Genomic DNA, 18,696 nt, shown 5'->3' with positions numbered 1-18,696 from the left:
TATGGGGAGCTGTTACAGGTTAATAGTATAGCACTATATAGTATAAAACACTTTGTTGTAGTAGTACATTATCCGCATGACACACATATGTTATTGATGAATAAAATGTTAGATTAATAGATCACATTCTTAGTTCCCACATTCCAAGTACTTTCTATTCTGCTGAAGTTGTGCGAGTCATGATTTCATTAGCCTGCTGGGTTTTGTTTAGGCTTTTTCAAGGAAACCCAGAAATTCCACAATCCCATTCCCTGCCTCTGTGGGCGGGAGACCAGAATGAACATATGGTTCTGGTCGGCCTTACAAAACCCCAGATTCCAGTTTGAGACGAGGCGGCAAGGCTCTCATCTCCTGTTCTGATGGACACTTCACACGCAGAGAGTGAGAGAGAGAAAAATAGAGAGTGAGAAGGTCCCTCATCTGTTGTCCACATTTCAGCTGAGGAATAGGAGAGGGATTGTCACCCCAAACCAGAGTAAAGCCACTGTGACCCCCCATCTAAAACCAAGCACCAGTAATGCTACAGTTACTACCCATCCTCCTACATTACCCCACTATATCTCCATCATACAACCCAAACTCCACCTGTGGACGAGACAAGATGACGAGGAGAGAAAAACAGGAGAAAAGAAGAACAGAGTAAAAGAGAAGAAGAGGAGAGGCAGTTTTGAAACTAAAGCCACATGTGCGTAAACGCTCGCTGACCTCCGCGTCAGAACTTTATGGCTTCCTGACAGTGCTCCACATTCCTGTGGTCAGCCCGGATCGGAAGGCGTGGGGCTCACACTGGCACCGCGCGGAATAAAACTGGAATTCTATTCATAATATTTTCACTGTATTTTCATTATTTTATTATTCCTCTGAATAAAAAAAATAGCCTCATCGAGTTCCGAATATTGTAGATTCTATTTGGGTTGGGGATGAGTGTCTGATTCTGGATCCAAGAAATTGACATTGATATGCTCCTCGGATACCCAATACCGGTCGGTCGGACGCACGCACGCACAGCTGTCTGTACAGTCTGGTCCTCATCTAGCCCATTCACTGAAATCTTTAGATGCATTTATACTCTGTGTTTTTAAAAGGTATGCCACATTCTCAATAACAGCCCGGGATTTTACTGGTATACATTTCACGCATGAGCGAGGCACGTGACTTTTCCCAAATAACTTTTGGCTGAGTGTTATGTATTGTGAGAGAGCATTTGAAAATAGAGGGGAGTAGAAATTTTACACTGTTTGGAAGTGACCATTCTGGAGTGAGTGAAGGGGGATTCTATAGCTCTGTGAGAGATAAGAGGAGACACAGTACAGGGATTTTTCTGCCATTGAAATCCTTGGGCGGCCTGCTGATACAGAAAAAAAACCCTGCTTGTTGTTGAGAAAAGTAAAACTAACGCACTCACTCACACAACAAAGTAAAACTAATGCACTCACTCACACAACAAAGTAAAACTAATGCACTCACTCACACAACAAAGTAAAACTAACGCACTCACTCACACAACAAAGTAAAACTAACGCACTCACTCACACAACAAAGTAAAACTAACGCACTCACTCACACAACAAAGTAAAACTAACGCACTCACTCACACAACAAAGTAAAACTAATGCACTCACTCACACAACAAAGTAAAACTAACGCACTCACTCACACAACAAAGTAAAACTAACGCACTCACTCACACAACAAAGTAAAACTAATGCACTCACTCACACAACAAAGTAAAACTAACGCACTCACTCACACAACAAAGTAAAACTAACGCACTCACTCACACAACAAAGTAAAACTAATGCACTCACTCACACAACAAAGTAAAACTAATGCACTCACTCACACAACAAAGTAAAACTAATGCACTCACTCACACAACAAAGTAAAACTAACGCACTCACTCACACAACAAAGTAAAACTAACGCACTCACTCACACAACAAAGTAAAACTAATGCACTCACTCACACAACAAAGTAAAACTAACGCACTCACTCACACAACAAAGTAAAACTAATGCACTCACTCACACAACAAAGTAAAACTAACGCACTCACTCACACAACAAAGTAAAACTAATGCACTCACTCACACAACAAAGTAAAACTAACGCACTCACTCACACAACAAAGTAAAACTAATGCACTCACTCACACAACAAAGTAAAACTAACGCACTCACTCACACAACAAAGTAAAACTAACGCACTCACTCACACAACAAAGTAAAACTAACGCACTCACTCACACAACAAAGTAAAACTAACGCACTCACTCACACAACAAAGTAAAACTAATGCACTCACTCACACAACAAAGTAAAACTAACGCACTCACTCACACAACAAAGTAAAACTAATGCACTCACTCACACAACAAAGTAAAACTAACGCACTCACTCACACAACAAAGTAAAACTAATGCACTCACTCACACAACAAAGTAAAACTAATGCACTCACTCACACAACAAAGTAAAACTAATGCACTCACTCACACAACAAAGTAAAAGCATGAAATTACAGAATGTACACACTGTTCCCTTTTCAGTCCTTCCCTGACAAAATTACATTGACAAACACTAAACAGTGTTGAGGTAGGCCTAGATTGCCTCCGGAGTGTGTATGTGGGTGCGCGTATTTGCGCGTGTCAACCGTGATACGTGTCTGTGCACACAAGCGTGTGTATGCACGTAGGTGTGTGAGCGCGCTTCGACCGTGTGATTGTGTGTGTAGTTTGCAGGTCATAGATGGTATGGTACACTCCCAGCCCTCAGGGAGCATTCCTGTTGGAGTAGACAGGCTCTCAGGTCAATCATAGCATAAGCCACAGTACAACAACCCACTGAAAATGGCTGAGACACAGAACATAGGGGTCATACATAGGCTTGGCCGTTATACCGTATACCGGGTTATTTGGAAACAGCCACAGGACGGTTTTTCAATACCGTCAAAACGACTTATTCAAAGTGTTGTAGCTACTTTTTAAGTAAAAACCTGCAGTCAACATGTGCAATACGTTAGGAGATAAATATTGTGTTCTTCATTTCACCTGTCAGATAATTTTTCATTATGAAGCTCGCTGCTACTCCCCAGTCACATGGTGTTTGTTTGCAACAACGAGAGACCGGAGCCATGTGAGTCTCTCATTGTTATGCAGCACGCGCCAGGTGATCTAGTTACAGTATTGAATTCACAACTAAACGTTTGCCAGCTAGATAACTATTAAGTTAACTTTTTAAATTGTGCTAAACTTTCTGCAGTTGTGCATTTGGTTTGCTAATTTAGTAGCTAGTTAGCTATCTAGCTAAGTGCTTAGCTTCTTGTAAATTCAAGCGTCGCTTGGTAATAGCAGAGAATCCCCTCCTGGATCAATTTTGTGAGTGCAACAAACTGAGTGGCATTTTTTAGTTGATTTGTATAACTTTATGAGCTGGGATGTCTGTCCTGCAAATAGATTAGGTCAGAGACAGTATAAAATGTGCGCTTGTTAGCATTTAGTTAGCATTTGCTATGGGATTTTACATGTACTTGTTAACATTGCTAAGCTTTGGATCTCAGAGGCTCAGTGGGGTTTAAAAATAGTGGCCCTTGTGTTCAGTACCAGTATTACCGAAAATCCCAGAATGTCACAAGGTCGATAATTATCGGTATGACAATCTGGATACCGCCCAAGCCTAGTCATAGAAACATACATACATACCACCTTATTCAAACACATAAACGGACTGATATACAGTACACCATGCAAACACTAGTCTGTAACATCCACATATAGCATTCAATAGAACTGACCCCAAAATGTTCTACTGGATACAAAGACAAAGATTCACAGACACACACACACATGCACGCACACACACTCAGTCTGAAGATGAAAGAGCAGAGTGGAGCAGACTAACAGATGTTTGAGAGCAGGGCTGGTGTGTGTTGGCGTCAGGGTGAGACAGTGGGCCATCTCAACCTGGTCTCAGACTGCTATCAGACCAGCTCTCTCTCTGGCTGGCTGGCTAGACGCTCACATAAACCAACATCAGCCTTGGCCTCTCAACTCACTCTGACAAACACACACACACAACGACACACACACAAACATTCTTACTCCACCTGCGGTCTGACTGAGGCATTAAAAACACAGCTGGAGCAGCAGAGGACAGGTAGTCAGGAAGCCACCCACACCCATCCAGTGGTTGGCTCCCGAAGCACAAGTGGGACCCCTCTACCTCTCCCTCAGCATAGTACGAGCCAGCCGTATCACCCTGGTCCTGCGAGACTGTTAACGGCCTCCGCCTCTGATCCGGGACCAGTTTATGAGTAGAACCACTGCGTTTCACAAGCATCTGAGAGGGCTAAATCCAGAGAGGACCGTGGGAGGTCCTGCGCCCTGATTGGCAGCTTGGTTCTGTGGGAGGTGGGCTGTCGTTGCTCTGATTGGTCGGTCATTGGTGTTGTGGGAGGTGGATATTGACAGAAGCCAACCACAGACCCCAGCTGGTGGTGGCTGTATCTCCGGCTGGCCGTAAAAACATTGTACATTTTCTGACGCAAATGATCCCAGTTAACCCGTCCCCACATATACATTTTGTGTCATAATGCATTGTGTCATTTTGGAGTCACTTTTATTCTAAATAAGAATAGAATATGATTCTAAACACTTCTACATGAATGTGGATGCTACCGTGATTACGGATCATCTAGAATGAATCGTGAATAATGATGAGTGAGAAAGTTAGACGCGCAAATACGGTTTCATCCCCCCCCCAAAACAAATGCTAACCTCCCCTATTATTGTAATGGTGAGAGGTTAGCATGTCTTGGGGATATGATATTTATATATATTTTTTTACAACTTCCTCCTTCTAGCAGAACAGAGGCCTGACCAACCCAACCTTGACCACAGCAGCCCCAGAAGACAGACCTAACGGTGCTTCTGACCATGAGTGACCTCAAACAGGCCCGGAGGCTGAACACATTTCTGCAGTGTCAGGATAGGACGTTTTGTCTGCTCAGCCGGTTTCCCATATCAAAGAAATGGGAATGTAGTCCATGTAGAAAATGACAACTATGAAAGCACTGGGTGCTGAGTAAGAGAAACATATATAAATTGGGAGATGGTTGTGAGTTGTGTGTGTGTGTGTGTGTAAAATCGCTGAGCGATGCCAGGGAGAGAGAGCTCTTGAAACTGATTCTTCAGGGGGACGTGTTAGGAGAGGAATGGGAGGATGGGGGAAGAGAAGAAGAGGAAGTAGACAATGCTGCATGATACATCCTTTGTTGCAAAATAGAAGTCTAACATTGGACACACATAGGTCTCAACATTTCAAGCTGTTGGTACCACGGAGGCCATTTTGTAGACACAAACACGATGTCATGTTGTTTATGTTTCCATCATCACTCTCTCCATCTGACATATATAGTAGATTCTTAATACCAGCCTGAAAATGTGTCTGCTCTAACATTGGCTCATATCTCTTCCTGCGCTGACATGAGATGAGAAAATGCAGCAAGACACTGGATGTTACCATGGCAACAGAAGAGAGAAGTAAGAAAAGAAAGGAGAATACCATGGTAACGATGAGCAAAACAGCCAAATACAACATTATCGGATGTATAGGATACATGACGCAACTCTACTATAACAGGATTGTTCCAGAACAGGAATAAAGGACAACAACATAGTCAAAGGGATTAGAGTGACTGATCAGTGCAGCAGCGAGCGATCAAGCATCACCATGGCAACAGTACAGTGGCGAGTCGCTGAGAGAACCAAAAATGTCCGTCACTAACTAGGCCTCCTTTTTACCAGAACCTTCCTTCTTACTGGATCTCTTCATATCATTCAGATACAGAACTAAACAACAACTAAGCATCGTTAGAGGCACAGTTAACTGCCATTCCGCCTGGTATTCCATCCATGGGAGTCACATGACAAGGGAAATTAGTGTGCAGGCAGCTAAGCAGCGAGCTGGAACAGCCCCATTACCATGTGATAAATGGCTCTCCCTCAGAACCATACGTCATTTCAGCACTTTCCCCCAGGGACGTGATTGATCACAGGGCCGTGGTATGGAGAGCTGAGGCCCACCAATCTGGGATCAGTAGGCTGGGACAGTCAGTCAACCCAGCGTATGGAGTATGGAAATCAGCACCAGAACACATGAAGGCCAGGCCACGTTGTTAGTACCACTAGGCGTTAATGAACAGATCAGGGAAGGCCAGACTGAATCTGAGAAACCAACCTGAGCCTCCAAAAATATTTTTGAGAAATGCTTGAATAGGCGTTTTTGTCACATTACGCCGGCATTGTGACCAAAAGATTAAGGGGGTTAGCACTTCAGGAGGCCCCTATGAGGATGAAATAATGTTTTTAACAGTCTGTACATTCATGTAGGCAAACATAATTGTGCAGAAGTATGGAGGTTATGTGTATAGGTCCTTATGTATATCAGAACATGTGATTGGAATAAATTGGTACTTTCTGGTCTGGTGGCTGGTGTAAGGTGTAATTACTCAATTACAATGTGATAAACATTCACCTCTTAAAGTGGTAGTATTTCAAGGCGTGCAGTTGTAAAATATGTAGATAGTATCACTTAAAACTATTTACCCAAGTTTACTACGAGATTCAATCTTCCTGATGCCTGGGCAAGCACTGTGAGAGGGATTGGCAAGTTAATTTGGCAAAGTAGTCCACGCAACATCTGAATAGCATTACAGGAGACGTGAAGCCAGTCTCAGTGAACGGCTTGCCCCGCACCCCTGAAGATCAAAATACGTGTCATTAACCATTTTTTCACCACTTCCAAACAGGTCAGAGAATCAGTGGTAATTACTTGAATTGTAGTGATTAATGACACCTCGGTTTGCTATGTGGGACTAGACAATAAGGCAGGGTTCCCCAACTGGCGGCTTGCAGGCTGAAAATTATATTATTTGGCCCCCCAAGTTCTGACCCCCCCCAAAAAAGATGTATTTTATTTATATACTTTTTATTTTTATTGTTGGACATAAAAGATGGTAAAAACGCCAGCAAATCAGGTCCAAGTGATTTTAATTTGGGAAATCTGTTCCAAAGTATTCCCACGCATAATAAAGTGATATACAGCGCATACGGAAAGTATTCAGGCCCCTTCACTTTTTCCACAATTTGTTACGTTATAGCCTTATTCTAAAATCGTTTAAAACATAAATACAAAAAACTGAAATATCACATTTACATAAGTATTTAGACCCTTTACTCAGTACTTTGTTGAAGCCCCTTTGGAAGTGATTACAGCCTCAAGTCTTCTTGGGTATGACACTACAAGCTTGGCACACCTGTATTTGGGGAGTTTCTCCCAATCTTCTCTGCAGAGCCTCTCAAGCTCTGTCAGGTTGGAAGGGGAGCGTCGCTGCACAGATATTTTCATCTCTCTCCAGAGATGTTTGATCGGGTTCAAGTCCAGCTCTGGCTGGGCCACTCAAGGACATTCGGAGACTTGTCCCGAAGCCACTCCTGCATTGTCTTGGCTGTGTGCTTAGGGTCGTTGTCCTGTTGGAAGGTGAACCTTTACCCCAGTCTGAGGTCCTGAGCACTCTGGAGCAGGTTTTCATCAAGGATCTCTCTGTACTTTGCTCTGTTCATCTTTCCCTCGATCCTGACTAGTCTCCCAGTCCCTGCCGCTGAAAAACATCCCCACAGCACGATGCTGCCACCAACACCACGCTTCACTTTAGGAATGCTATTGGCCAGGTGATGAGCGGTGCCAGGTTTACTCCAGACGTAATGCTCTGAATTCAGGCCAAAGAGTTGAATCTTGGTTTCATCAGACCAGAGAATCTTGTTTCTCATGGTCGGAGTGTCCTTTATGTGCCTTTTGGCAAACACCAAGCGAGCTGTCATGTGCCTTTTACTGAGGAGTGGCTTTGTCTGGCCACTCTACCATAAAGGCCTGATTGGTGGAGTGCTGCAGAGATGGTTGTCCTTCTGGAAGGTTCTCCCATCTCCACAGAGGAACTCTGGAGCTCTGTCAGAGTGACCATCGGGTTCTTGGTCACCTCTCTGACCAAGGCCCTTCTACCTTGATTGCTCAGTTTGGCCAGGCGGCCAGCTCTAGGAAGAGTCTTGGTGGTTCCAAACTTCTTCCATTTAAGAATGATGGAGGCCACTGGGTTCTTGGGGACCTTAATGCTGCAGAAATGTTTTGGTACCTTTCCCCAGATCTGTGCCTCGACACAATCCTGTCTCGGAGCTCTACGGACAATTCCTTCAACCACATGGCTTGGTTTTTGCTCTGACCTGCACTGTCAACTGTGGGACCTTATAAGAGCAGACCTTGACAATTCTAGCCCCTTGGCTGCTGCCATAGAAGTGCCCATCCAAGAAGGCTAAAGGTAATTGGCCACAGATAAAATGACGTCAAATCCCTTTATATGTACAGTAGCTTTGATTGGACTGATCATGTAAACATCATACTTTCACAATCTTAGCGAGCAGTCATCATCATGAATCAATTCGACAATCTACTGACAAATCCTTTTTAATTCTTGTCATATGGAGAAATTATGAAGAGAAATTATAGATAAAACGTATCGGTGCTCATCGGCCATAAACATTACACAACAAGTTAGAAATCGCATATTCAACGAGTGGTTTGGAAGGAATCACTGACAGTGGCTGTGTGGCCCCACATCTGGGATTAAGGGGCTCTTTTCCATATTTAAAATTATAGCATTTCAACATTGGCCATGCTATCACTGAAGCATGATTTGTGCCGCAGTCAAAACAACTGTTAACTCGGAGGACCGCCGCACCACCTTTCTATTCAAGTCAATCAAATGTATTTATAAAGCCCTTCTTACATCAGCTGATGTCACAAAGTGCTGTACAGAAACCCAGCCTAAAACCCCAAACAGCAAGCAATGCAGGTGTAGAAGCACGGTGTAGAAGCACGATTAGCCAAACACAACAAAGTCCAAAAATGTATTGTATGCAGCTTCATAAATTATGTAATATGCCAGGGAGATATGTATACTGTAGCTAAGAAAGTAATACTAAGTGTATGTTGTGTAGTAAAATGTTAGTAGCCCATGTGCCTCACCCTAATAATTTGGTATATTTACCCCTATTAATTTCGCCTACTGTTCTGACTGTTCTACTGTAGCCTAAAACCTGTTTTAGAGAAATGTACTCGTCAAATATTGTAAGAGCTTTCATTGTCTGCTTATATGCCCCCTTTATTCATCCTATGGTTCTATCTTGGTGTACAGGGAGAGCACTGTTAGAATGGTCCATGTTCTGAATTCTGTTGCTGTACATTTCAAAAGTGCTAAACAAATAGTTATATTGACTAACGTCCGTCCTAGCTCGCTTATTGCCTCTTATCGTCCCCTTATGCCATAGTTTGTACATCTCAATTGTCATTAGAAACCACATTTGTTTAAGCATGTCAGCCATATCAGCTATGTTTTTTTAAAAGGCAGTAAATGAGGCTGAACGAACTGTTTCGCTGCCAGACAAGGCTCCACTGATAGCAAAGTGTAGCAGTTGGGCCAGCTCTATGTAGGCCCTAACAGTTTGTGGGCACCATTTGTCACCGTTATAGTGCAATTAATGTATTGTTTAGTGTTGTGTTGTGGCTTTGCTGGCATGCATTCCACCTTTAGTTTTTTTTTGCCCCACCAAGATTTACATGCTAAAATCGGCAGTGCTTATGTATAAGGTATTTCTATTTTTTGATATATATTTGCTTACATTTATTTTATTTTTTTAAATAACGGTTTTCGCTTTGCCATTATGAGGTATTGTGTATAGATTGATGAGTCGCTCAGCGGTCTAAGGCACTGCATCTCAGTGCTAAAGGAGTCACTACAGACCCTGGTTCGATTCTAGGCTGTATCACAACCAGCCGTGATTGGGAGTCCCATAGGGCGGCGCACAATTGGCCCAGCATCGTTCGGGTTTGGCTGGGGTAGGCCGTCATTGTAAATAAGAATTTGTTCTTAACTGACTTGCTTAGTTAAATAATGGTTAAAAAATATATATATATTGACATTTTTTACTATTAAATCCATTTTAGAATAAGGCTGTAACGTAAAAAATGTCTGAAAGTCTGAATACTTTCCGAATGTGATCCTATACAAATGTAAGCAAGTTTTGAAATGATTATGTTTTAATCAAATATTTTATCTGTTTGGGCTTCCATCGGTCAATTTGCAGTCTACAAATATTTTGTAATTATGTTCTGGCCCCCTGACCTCCGCTCAAGGCCCGCGGCTGAATCTAGTTGATGATCCCTACTATAGAGTGATCCATGACCTCTGCAACATTACTGAAACTAAAAAACAGCTTGACAGAAATGGGGTCCAGCAAGTAGATGTTACACAATATAGCACATTCTCAGAATGGTTTATCATGATGAAAAAGGGAAGGCCATAATTCAAGCGGAGTTCCAGTCGTCTGATAAACCTATAGTTTACACTGTAACCTAGCAGGCTTGCGTAACGTGTATGAACGCGATACAACGTAGCCTAGAACTAGTTGGGTAATGGGGCTACTCGGGGGAGGAGGCAACACGAAAGAGAAAGGGTTTGAATTCAGAGAAACGAGCCTACCATCGCGAAGGCGGCCACCTGCGTAATAAAACAATCCTTTATGCAATGATAGAACTGAAACACACAACACATCCGGAGAAGACTGTGTTTTGCATCTGAGCAAAAAAAACACGCAAAAACACAGAGACCAGGCTAATATGCACGATGGGTTTTCATGCCGTTAAACATCTGACAGACACACATTAATATCCCTAAAAATGTGCTGGCCTGGAATACTAATCAATCCATACCTGCAATCGCTCTGTCGCTGGCTGCCACATTTTAGTAAAATCAAAGGTTTCCGTCTCTACTGAAGCTGGTTATTCTCTGTGTAGTCCAGCTCACATCTGCTCGTTCTCGGCGCTTGCTTCTCCTCTTCTGCAATCTGGAGAAACAGACAGTGAATTCCAATGAAGCGTGAAGCTCCGCCTGCGAGCAGTCCCGAGACTGGTCTGCAGGGGACGGTAGCGACAGCAGCAAGTAACGACAGGACGAGCCCTATTGCAAGCCAGAGAACACAGAGAACAGAAACAAACTTTCCTGGTGGAATTTCGCAAAATAATTCCATTGACTGCATATAAAAGGCTCACATAAAAATATTGCTAGTATTTCAAGCAATTTTGGTCAGTGTTACTCCACAGCTTGGTTTACTAATTGCTGTGTCCTGTTATGGTTTGCCCAAACGGTCATGGTTTTGATGGTTGATGGCGCACTTCTACATTCCAGCCTTCTGGCTCCAGTGAAATGGCTCCATCAGATGTGTCCATGACTCAGTTTATAGGAGCTATCCCCACCAATGGATCCCTACGGAGGCCAAACAGTGCCCGTGACCCTGGAGGTCAAACAGTGCCCGTGACCCTGGAGGTCATGGAAAGGGGAAAGGGGGTAGAGGTCAACGAAAGTCCCCCACTCAGACTGCAGTGTAGGGTGAAACTCATCAATAACCACTGGTTCCTCTCATCTCCACTCAGTCTGTCTGTGTGTGTGTGTATGTGTGTGTGTCCGTGCGGCTCTGTGTGTTTGTGTGTGTCCATGCGCACACGTGTGTGTGTGTCCGTGCATGCATACGTGTGTGTGGCCCTGGATGTGTGTGTGTGTGTGGTTTTTTTTAGGCGCGGTGAGTGTTGAGACAACACCACAGCTAGCCTGTATTTACAGATGTTTACTCTGGGAACATCTGGATCAAGCAGGAGGTCACCAAGGCCACACAGGGCTAACAACATATGTATTTCCCACTGCTGGCATGTTGTCTGGAGCAACAAGGCATGGAGAGAGTGTCTATTAGTGGAAACATGCTGCCCATTGTCCTATTGTAGTGGGTGTTGAGTTAATTCTGAAAACTGTCTGGCCAGTGTTGTTGAGGTCATATAGTGTCCGTTGTGTCTTTTGGTGGCTTGATGAAAGATAACGCCAGTGCTGACAAAATCTCTGGTTTTTACCTGTTTTTCCTTCAGTTGATAAGATTGAAAAGGTTCTCAGGAGTTGTGAAATGCACAATATTGATATGATATAATTTTGAGTTGGTTTTCAAAGCACTAGTCTAAGTGAGGCGAGGTCTTCTTGTGCTTTGTCCAAAAAGAGTACTTCGTCTTGTGGTTTGTCCAAAATGAGTACTTCGTCTTGTGCTTTGTCCAAAAATAGTACTTCGTCTTGTGCTTTGTCCAAAAAGAGTACTTCGTCTTGTGCTTTGTCCAAAATGAGTACTTTGTCTTGTGCTTTGTCCAAAAAGAGTACTTAGCCTTGTGGTTTGTCCAAAATGAGTACTTCGTCTTGTGCTTTGTCCAAAAAGAGTACTTAGCCTTGTGGTTTGTCCAAAATGAGTACTTCGTCTTGTGCTTTGTCCAAAAAGAGTACTTCGTCTTGTGCTTTGTCCAAAAAGAGTACTTAGTCTTGTGGTTTGTCCAAAAAGAGTACTTTGTCTTGTGCTTTGTCCAAAAAGAGTACTTAACCTTGTGCTTTGTCCAAAAAGAGTACTTCGTCTTGTGCTTTGTCCAAAAATAGTACTTAGTCTTGTGCTTTGTCCAAAAAGAGTACTTAGCCTTGTGCTTTGTCCAAAAAGAGTACTTAGCCTTGTGCTTTGTTCAAAAATAGTACTTAGCCTTGTGCTTAGTCCAAAAAGAGTACTTAACCTTGTGCTTTGTCCAAAAAGAGTACTTAGCCTTGTGCTTTGTTCAAAAATAGTACTTAGCCTTGTGCTTTGTCCAAAAAGAGTACTTCGTCTTGTGCTTTGTCCAAAAAGAGTACTTAACCTTGTGCTTTGTCCAAAAAGAGTACTTAGCCTTGTGCTTTGTTCAAAAAGAGTACTTCGTCTTGTGCTTTGTCCAAAAAGAGTACTTAACCTTGTGCTTTGTCCAAAAAGAGTACTTAGCCTTGTGCTTTGTCCAAAAAGAGTACTTCGTCTTGTGCTTTGTTCAAAAAGAGTACTTAACCTTGTGCTTTGTCCAAAAAGAGTACTTAGCCTTGTGGTTTGTTCAAAAAGAGTACTTCGTCTTGTGCTTTGTCCAAAAAGAGTACTTAACCTTGTGCTTTGTCCAAAAAGAGTACTTAGCCTTGTGCTTTGTCCAAAAAGAGTACTTAGTCTTGTGCTTTGGAGGTTATCCAAATCCAGTTGTCATGTCGTGATAAATCATCTTTGCGAATTCAGTATTATTTTCCCAGTTCAAGGGTATTGAGATCGAATTGCTGAGGTTTTGGTCACAAAACTCAAGAGACGCTGCTGGAGCTGGATTGGACAGGTTCTAAGAAGATATGCAAATTCCATTCCAAGGTTAGCTGTCCATTGGACTCCAGAAGACACACAGAAGAAAGGGAGGCCCAAGACAACATGGAGAACAATGAACAGTAGACACCAGTAGAGCTGGAGCACAGCGGAGAAGATGGCCAAAGACCGCAGGAAGTGGCGATCCTTTGTTGCTGCCCAATGCTCGAACCGGCGTGACGGGATGAGTGCGTCAGTGAGCTGAGGTTTTACATATTAAATGCATGTTTAAACACGTGTATTACAGTGACCAAGTCTTGTCATAGTACATTTCCATTGAGTCAACAGAACCCTGTGAGTCAAATGTTTTCCTAGACACAAATAGACCTCTGGTGTCATGATAAGAACAAACACCACGGAACTCACACGAGACACCAGCTGGGTTTGTGTTCACTTAAACCTTTATTGTTACATCATTGAACATAGATAATAATCATGTGGTTCTTCTCTTTTAAAAAAAGGACAATGACCCTAGTTGGCTAAACATCAGTCAAGTGGAGAGCTCACTCGGTGCTCCGAGTGGGCAGAGATTTTACTAAAGAACCAATGGAATGGTCTAAAATGTGCCGCCCATCCGGCGCCACAAAACCAATGCACCCAGGGGTTGACCCTGAGTGGAACAACACAACCGCACACAAACAGAGAGAGACACCTATACCTGGGACACAGAAGCACATGTTACTGGAGCAGACTCACCAGCTGACCCCCACCTGTCAATCATCCACACAAGACCCGCCCTCCCCACCTGTCAGTCCACACAAGACCCGCCCATTGGCTACTCCGACCACTCCTGCGAAAAACACTGTCCTCATATAGGGAAACCATACAACACTGTGAATACAATTATTTCTCCTTCTTTACTTGTACAGAACTTGTAAATAACAAAAACATGACAACCAATGTTTGTTTTTTTAAAACACTGTTTTAAAGCTTCCCCCATAGTGTTTTTTTACGTCTGTTCTACTTCTACCACACGTTGTTGCCTGAAGGGGACGATTTTGGCACAAACCTGGTAAAGATACAGTAAATTAATCACAATGTACGGAGGGTTTCAAAATTATGCAGAAACCTTCAAATCTACCCATGCATCAAGTAAGGCAACCTACTGCAGATTTTTTATATAGAAAGATATATATATATATCGTACTGCACTATGACAAGTGCACCTATTTCTACCACACCTGTAAGAACTCCTATCAGCAGCCTCTGCTGAATCTACACTTTAAACTGAGCTCATGGGTTGGTGGGGGACGTCAGGAACCGCACCCTCTAGGACCCCAATGGCATCCTGGGTAATGTAGTCACATTCTACTGGAGAGAAGAAGCAACCAACATGGCAATGTCACCCAACACCTACTAAAATAATGCAAGGTACACTCTTATGCTACAGTAGCTTTATGGATATTCCAACCGTAAAATAGATTAGTATTTTTCTTCCCGCAGAACTATTGTTTTGTCCACATTTATTTTTTCAATGTTTATGTAAAGAAATACTAAATGGTTTGCATTTGTGTGTATTGGTGCACATCCGAACATGTCCAGTTAGTTGTATGTGTGAACAGGTGATGCGTGGTACTGTGTGTGGGTGGGTGTGCTGCCTCAGTGTTTTCTACAAATCTTTTGTTTTGATCAAAGTGACCAGGGGCTTGTCGTCAGGGCTGTAGTCCTCATAGGTGATGGGTGCGGCGTCGTACATGGCCGGCCGGGACTTCTTCCCAAATCTGAGAGAGGGGACGAAAACACATACATGGAACATCACTTCAGGTAGGACCGCTAGCTACACGCAAGACAGTTCTTAATGTTTCAAGTGTAGAGTTGCTAGGTTGAGAATGAAATACAGGTGGCAGGGGAGTGTAATGTTATAAAGGATATGTTGCATGTTACTAACAGAGTAATACGAATATGGTGTTGTAAGAGAGGTATTATACATCTCCCCACAAATCTACCGGAACGGGCCTTTATCTCGTGAATTTTTCTAGTATTACATTGTTATTGATTATTCTATTGTTGGGTTTTGAGTTTGCAAGAAAGGCATTTCACTGTACTTGTGCATGTGACATTAAAAACTTGAAACTTGAATGGGCCTTTATCTCCAGGTAAACAGTAAATCTATAACAGGAGGTGTTTGTAATGGCTGAATCAAATGAATACATTAAATATTAACAATGTTGGGGCACTTGTATTCTTATAGTAGGCGAACATTGTGCCGTCTCACCTGGCATGGCGGATGGAGGCGATGGCGTTGCTAAACTCGCTGTCGATGCTGCGGCAGTTGTAAAACTCCTGGTAGGCATGGCGAGATGAGCCCTGGTACTCGATGCGGCTGATGCGGCAGATGCCCACGATGAGGATGATGAGCATGAGGACGAAGGCCACGCACAGGGCACCGATGATGATGTAGAGGGAGTGACGTGGCATGTTGGTCAGGGTGTCCTCGGGGTGGGCCGTCTTCCACTGCAAGTCTGAGAGAGAGACAGACAGACAGATTGTTATGAATAACCTAAGAAAGGCATATACATGTAATCATATATCATAATTAACTCCTTCAAACAGGGGATTCTGGGTAATGTACTTACGTATCTCACAGCTGGCCCCTATCCAGCCTGGGGGGCAGTGGCAGGTATAGGCATTTGATTGGTCGATGCAGGTTCCACCGTGATGACAGGGGTTGCTCTCACACTCGTTGACATCAACCTCACAGTCCTCCCCTGAGAGAACCGATAGTGTGGGGGGAGGGTTATGTTTAACTGGAACAGCAGGTACAGGTATATTTTCAAAGTGATCAGAGGGGGTTTGCTCCCTAGTCAGAACAGCCTACTCCCACCTGTGTCACCATGGCCCATTATGATAGACTGGGTGACAGACGTGTATTCACACACACACGCACGCACGCATACAAAACACACACATTCAGTGCAGAGTTGAAATCCTCACCCAGGTAACCAGCAAGGCAGACACAGGTGGCATTGAGGCCCACACTATCACAGCGTCCTCCGTTCTGACAGTGAGCCTTCAGACAAGGATCCCTGTAGATCTCACAGTGTCTGCCTGCACAGGGACACACACATATGACCCATTAATGACGCACACACAGTACTCTCTATAGACCTGGGTTCAAATACCATTAGAAATATTTCAAACACTTTAAGCGTTAGCTTTAGCCTGTCTGGAGTACCAGGGGGGCTGTGTTTGTACTTTTGGGACTTTTCTATTGGTTCCATTGTAACAGACAAGCTCAATCAAGCACAGCATAAGTATCTGACATGATTACAAATAGTATTTGAATCCAGGTCTGCTCTACATATAACAGTTTACACCAACTCAGCACACTATCTCGCAATCTACTACAAAAACACACTGTAGACAACACACAATCACTTATATGAATACATTTGTAATACAGGTTGTAAAAACTCATTGAATTATCATACATATTGCAGTATCAGCATCATCACACAAGCCCACCCCAGGATAACATACTTAAAACTGTCCCCGTTGAATTGTCAGTCACACATACACACACACACACCTACCTTCATACTGGGGAGTGCAGACACATTCGTAAGCGTTGATGAGGTCTCTGCAGGTAGCGTAGTTCTGGCAGGGGGCTGACAGACACTCGTTGTATTCCTCCTCACAGTACAGACCATGGTACCCTGGGAGAGACACACACACACACACACACACTGTCTTTGATCATAATATTAGATGACAGTTCAAGTAATGATTACGTTTAGATATCACTACCGAGAAGATCACGGTGAAACACTCCTCAGCACATCATATTTTTTAAGATATGTTTTTAAAGGGTGAGATAAAAGTGGTTCAATGTGCCTTTATTTCTATATACAGATTATCACTTAGACGGAACAAGTCAATGCATTTGTTTCTCTACATGACTATGGCAAAACCTTGTGGATGTTACATCCACAGACATCCTATTAAATCAATTCTAGATGTAATTCTATGGTTACATCGATACAGGCATGATTCAGCCGTGACTTTTGGTGGTCTATTAAATGCAGTACACCCCAGTTGCCACTGGGTGGCAGGTTTGCACTGGGACTGAGAACAGTAGGTCTTGGTGTTTTTCCCCATAAAAGAGAAGCAGTATGAGCCCAAGGTCAGAACACAGTGATTGACAGAATCTCAGAGTTGACATAGGACATTGTGTTCTTTCTTCAGAGCTTACAAGCAGAAGCTACCGTACTGAGTATAGACATGTCTGTATGTGTAATGCGTGTGTGAGTGTGTGTTGGGCTGTGTGTGTGTCTGGCTGTCTGCTTGTGTGTGCATGTGTTTGTCGTTTACCATGAGAGGAAACATTTACATACAAAGTAAGCCTTGATAAATCCCAGAGGTTCTCATAAAAAGTCAGTGAAATGTCAAGTGCCTTTCCCAGACTCCCAGACCCATTTCCTCTGGCTAGTCTGACTCTCCTCTGTCTGATATGGATACAGGGAGCATGGGATCCACTACTAGAGATATATGAGCTCCTTCACAGCCTCCTCTCCTTGTAGAGGACACAGACACCAGCTGGCATATTGATGAACGGGAGAAAAGGTCAATTATTTCCATAAGCGAGTCTGATGTGTGTGTCTGTCTGTCTGTGTTTGTATGTGTGTGTGTGTGTTTGTATGTGTGTGTGTTTTGGTTGCTTGTGTGTGTGACTTCTTGCATGTGTGTGTGTGTGTGGAGTCTGGGTGTGGAGAGTTAAGCGTCTGGAATGCTGATTGCAAATCACCAATCACATCATTCCCATTAGATGGTGGCTGTAAGAATGGAAATGTGTGATTGGACGACATCATCTGCCCAACTTGTGTAGTCAGACAACGGTTGCAGACAGACAATGGTCTGGAAGGAAGTGGAAAGCAACTGTTTCACCTAATAAAAAGAGACCCTAATAAAAATCTATCGCCATGGCAACCAGATGACAGAGGAGGGGGAGAGGGAAATGAGGTGAGGAAAGAGAGACAAAGAGAGCGGGACAGAAAGCCAAAGAGAGAAAGAGATGATGAGCAATGGAGAATAACAGAGAATATGTTAGAGTGAAAGGTGAAAAGACATATTATATTATGTGTGAAGATACTGTCAGTATATACATGGGAAGGAACATACTGTACCAATGCAAGGTCGGAGGTTGTTTCTATGAGAGAACAAATAACATAATGCAATGTTATGAGACAAGAATATACTAATGAGAGTATGAACACAGTGAGAAGTATCTGGCTACAGAGGACAATAGAGTGGATAGTGTGATCCCCAAAGGAATGATTTTAAGTGAAGTGATCTAAAAAGGTGGAATTAGTTCGTTTCGGTAAAAAATAAAAAACGTCCATTACTAATTTAGAGTGTATCTCACTCCGCGCT

The 18,696-nt window shown here is 43.1% G+C and overlaps 2 protein-coding genes across 2 annotated transcripts in view; both read right to left on the bottom strand.

Moving 5' to 3' along the window:
- The window catches only part of LOC120028654 (PTB-containing, cubilin and LRP1-interacting protein-like), a 37,022-nt gene extending 26,079 nt beyond the window's left edge, over positions 1 to 10,943 (bottom strand). Inside the window, exon 1 of the mRNA XM_038973865.1 lies at positions 10,820 to 10,943. Coding sequence (XP_038829793.1) covers positions 10,820 to 10,849 — 30 coding nt within the window. The 5' untranslated portion in view covers positions 10,850 to 10,943. The remainder of the gene's footprint in view (positions 1 to 10,819) is intronic.
- A 3,992-nt stretch (positions 10,944 to 14,935) lies between these two features.
- The window catches only part of LOC120029182 (delta and Notch-like epidermal growth factor-related receptor), an 87,375-nt gene continuing 83,614 nt past the window's right edge, over positions 14,936 to 18,696 (bottom strand). The window contains exons 9-13 of the mRNA XM_038974478.1: positions 16,860 to 16,982; positions 16,261 to 16,374; positions 15,903 to 16,034; positions 15,542 to 15,788; positions 14,936 to 15,047 (exon numbers count right to left, since the gene is read on the bottom strand). Of these exons, the coding sequence (XP_038830406.1) occupies positions 14,936 to 15,047; positions 15,542 to 15,788; positions 15,903 to 16,034; positions 16,261 to 16,374; positions 16,860 to 16,982 (728 nt within the window). The remainder of the gene's footprint in view (positions 15,048 to 15,541; positions 15,789 to 15,902; positions 16,035 to 16,260; positions 16,375 to 16,859; positions 16,983 to 18,696) is intronic.

This window comes from Salvelinus namaycush, chromosome 34, assembly GCF_016432855.1.
Source record: "Salvelinus namaycush isolate Seneca chromosome 34, SaNama_1.0, whole genome shotgun sequence".
Classification (NCBI taxonomy): domain Eukaryota; kingdom Metazoa; phylum Chordata; class Actinopteri; order Salmoniformes; family Salmonidae; genus Salvelinus; species Salvelinus namaycush.
This window is presented reverse-complemented; position numbering and strand designations above follow the sequence as displayed.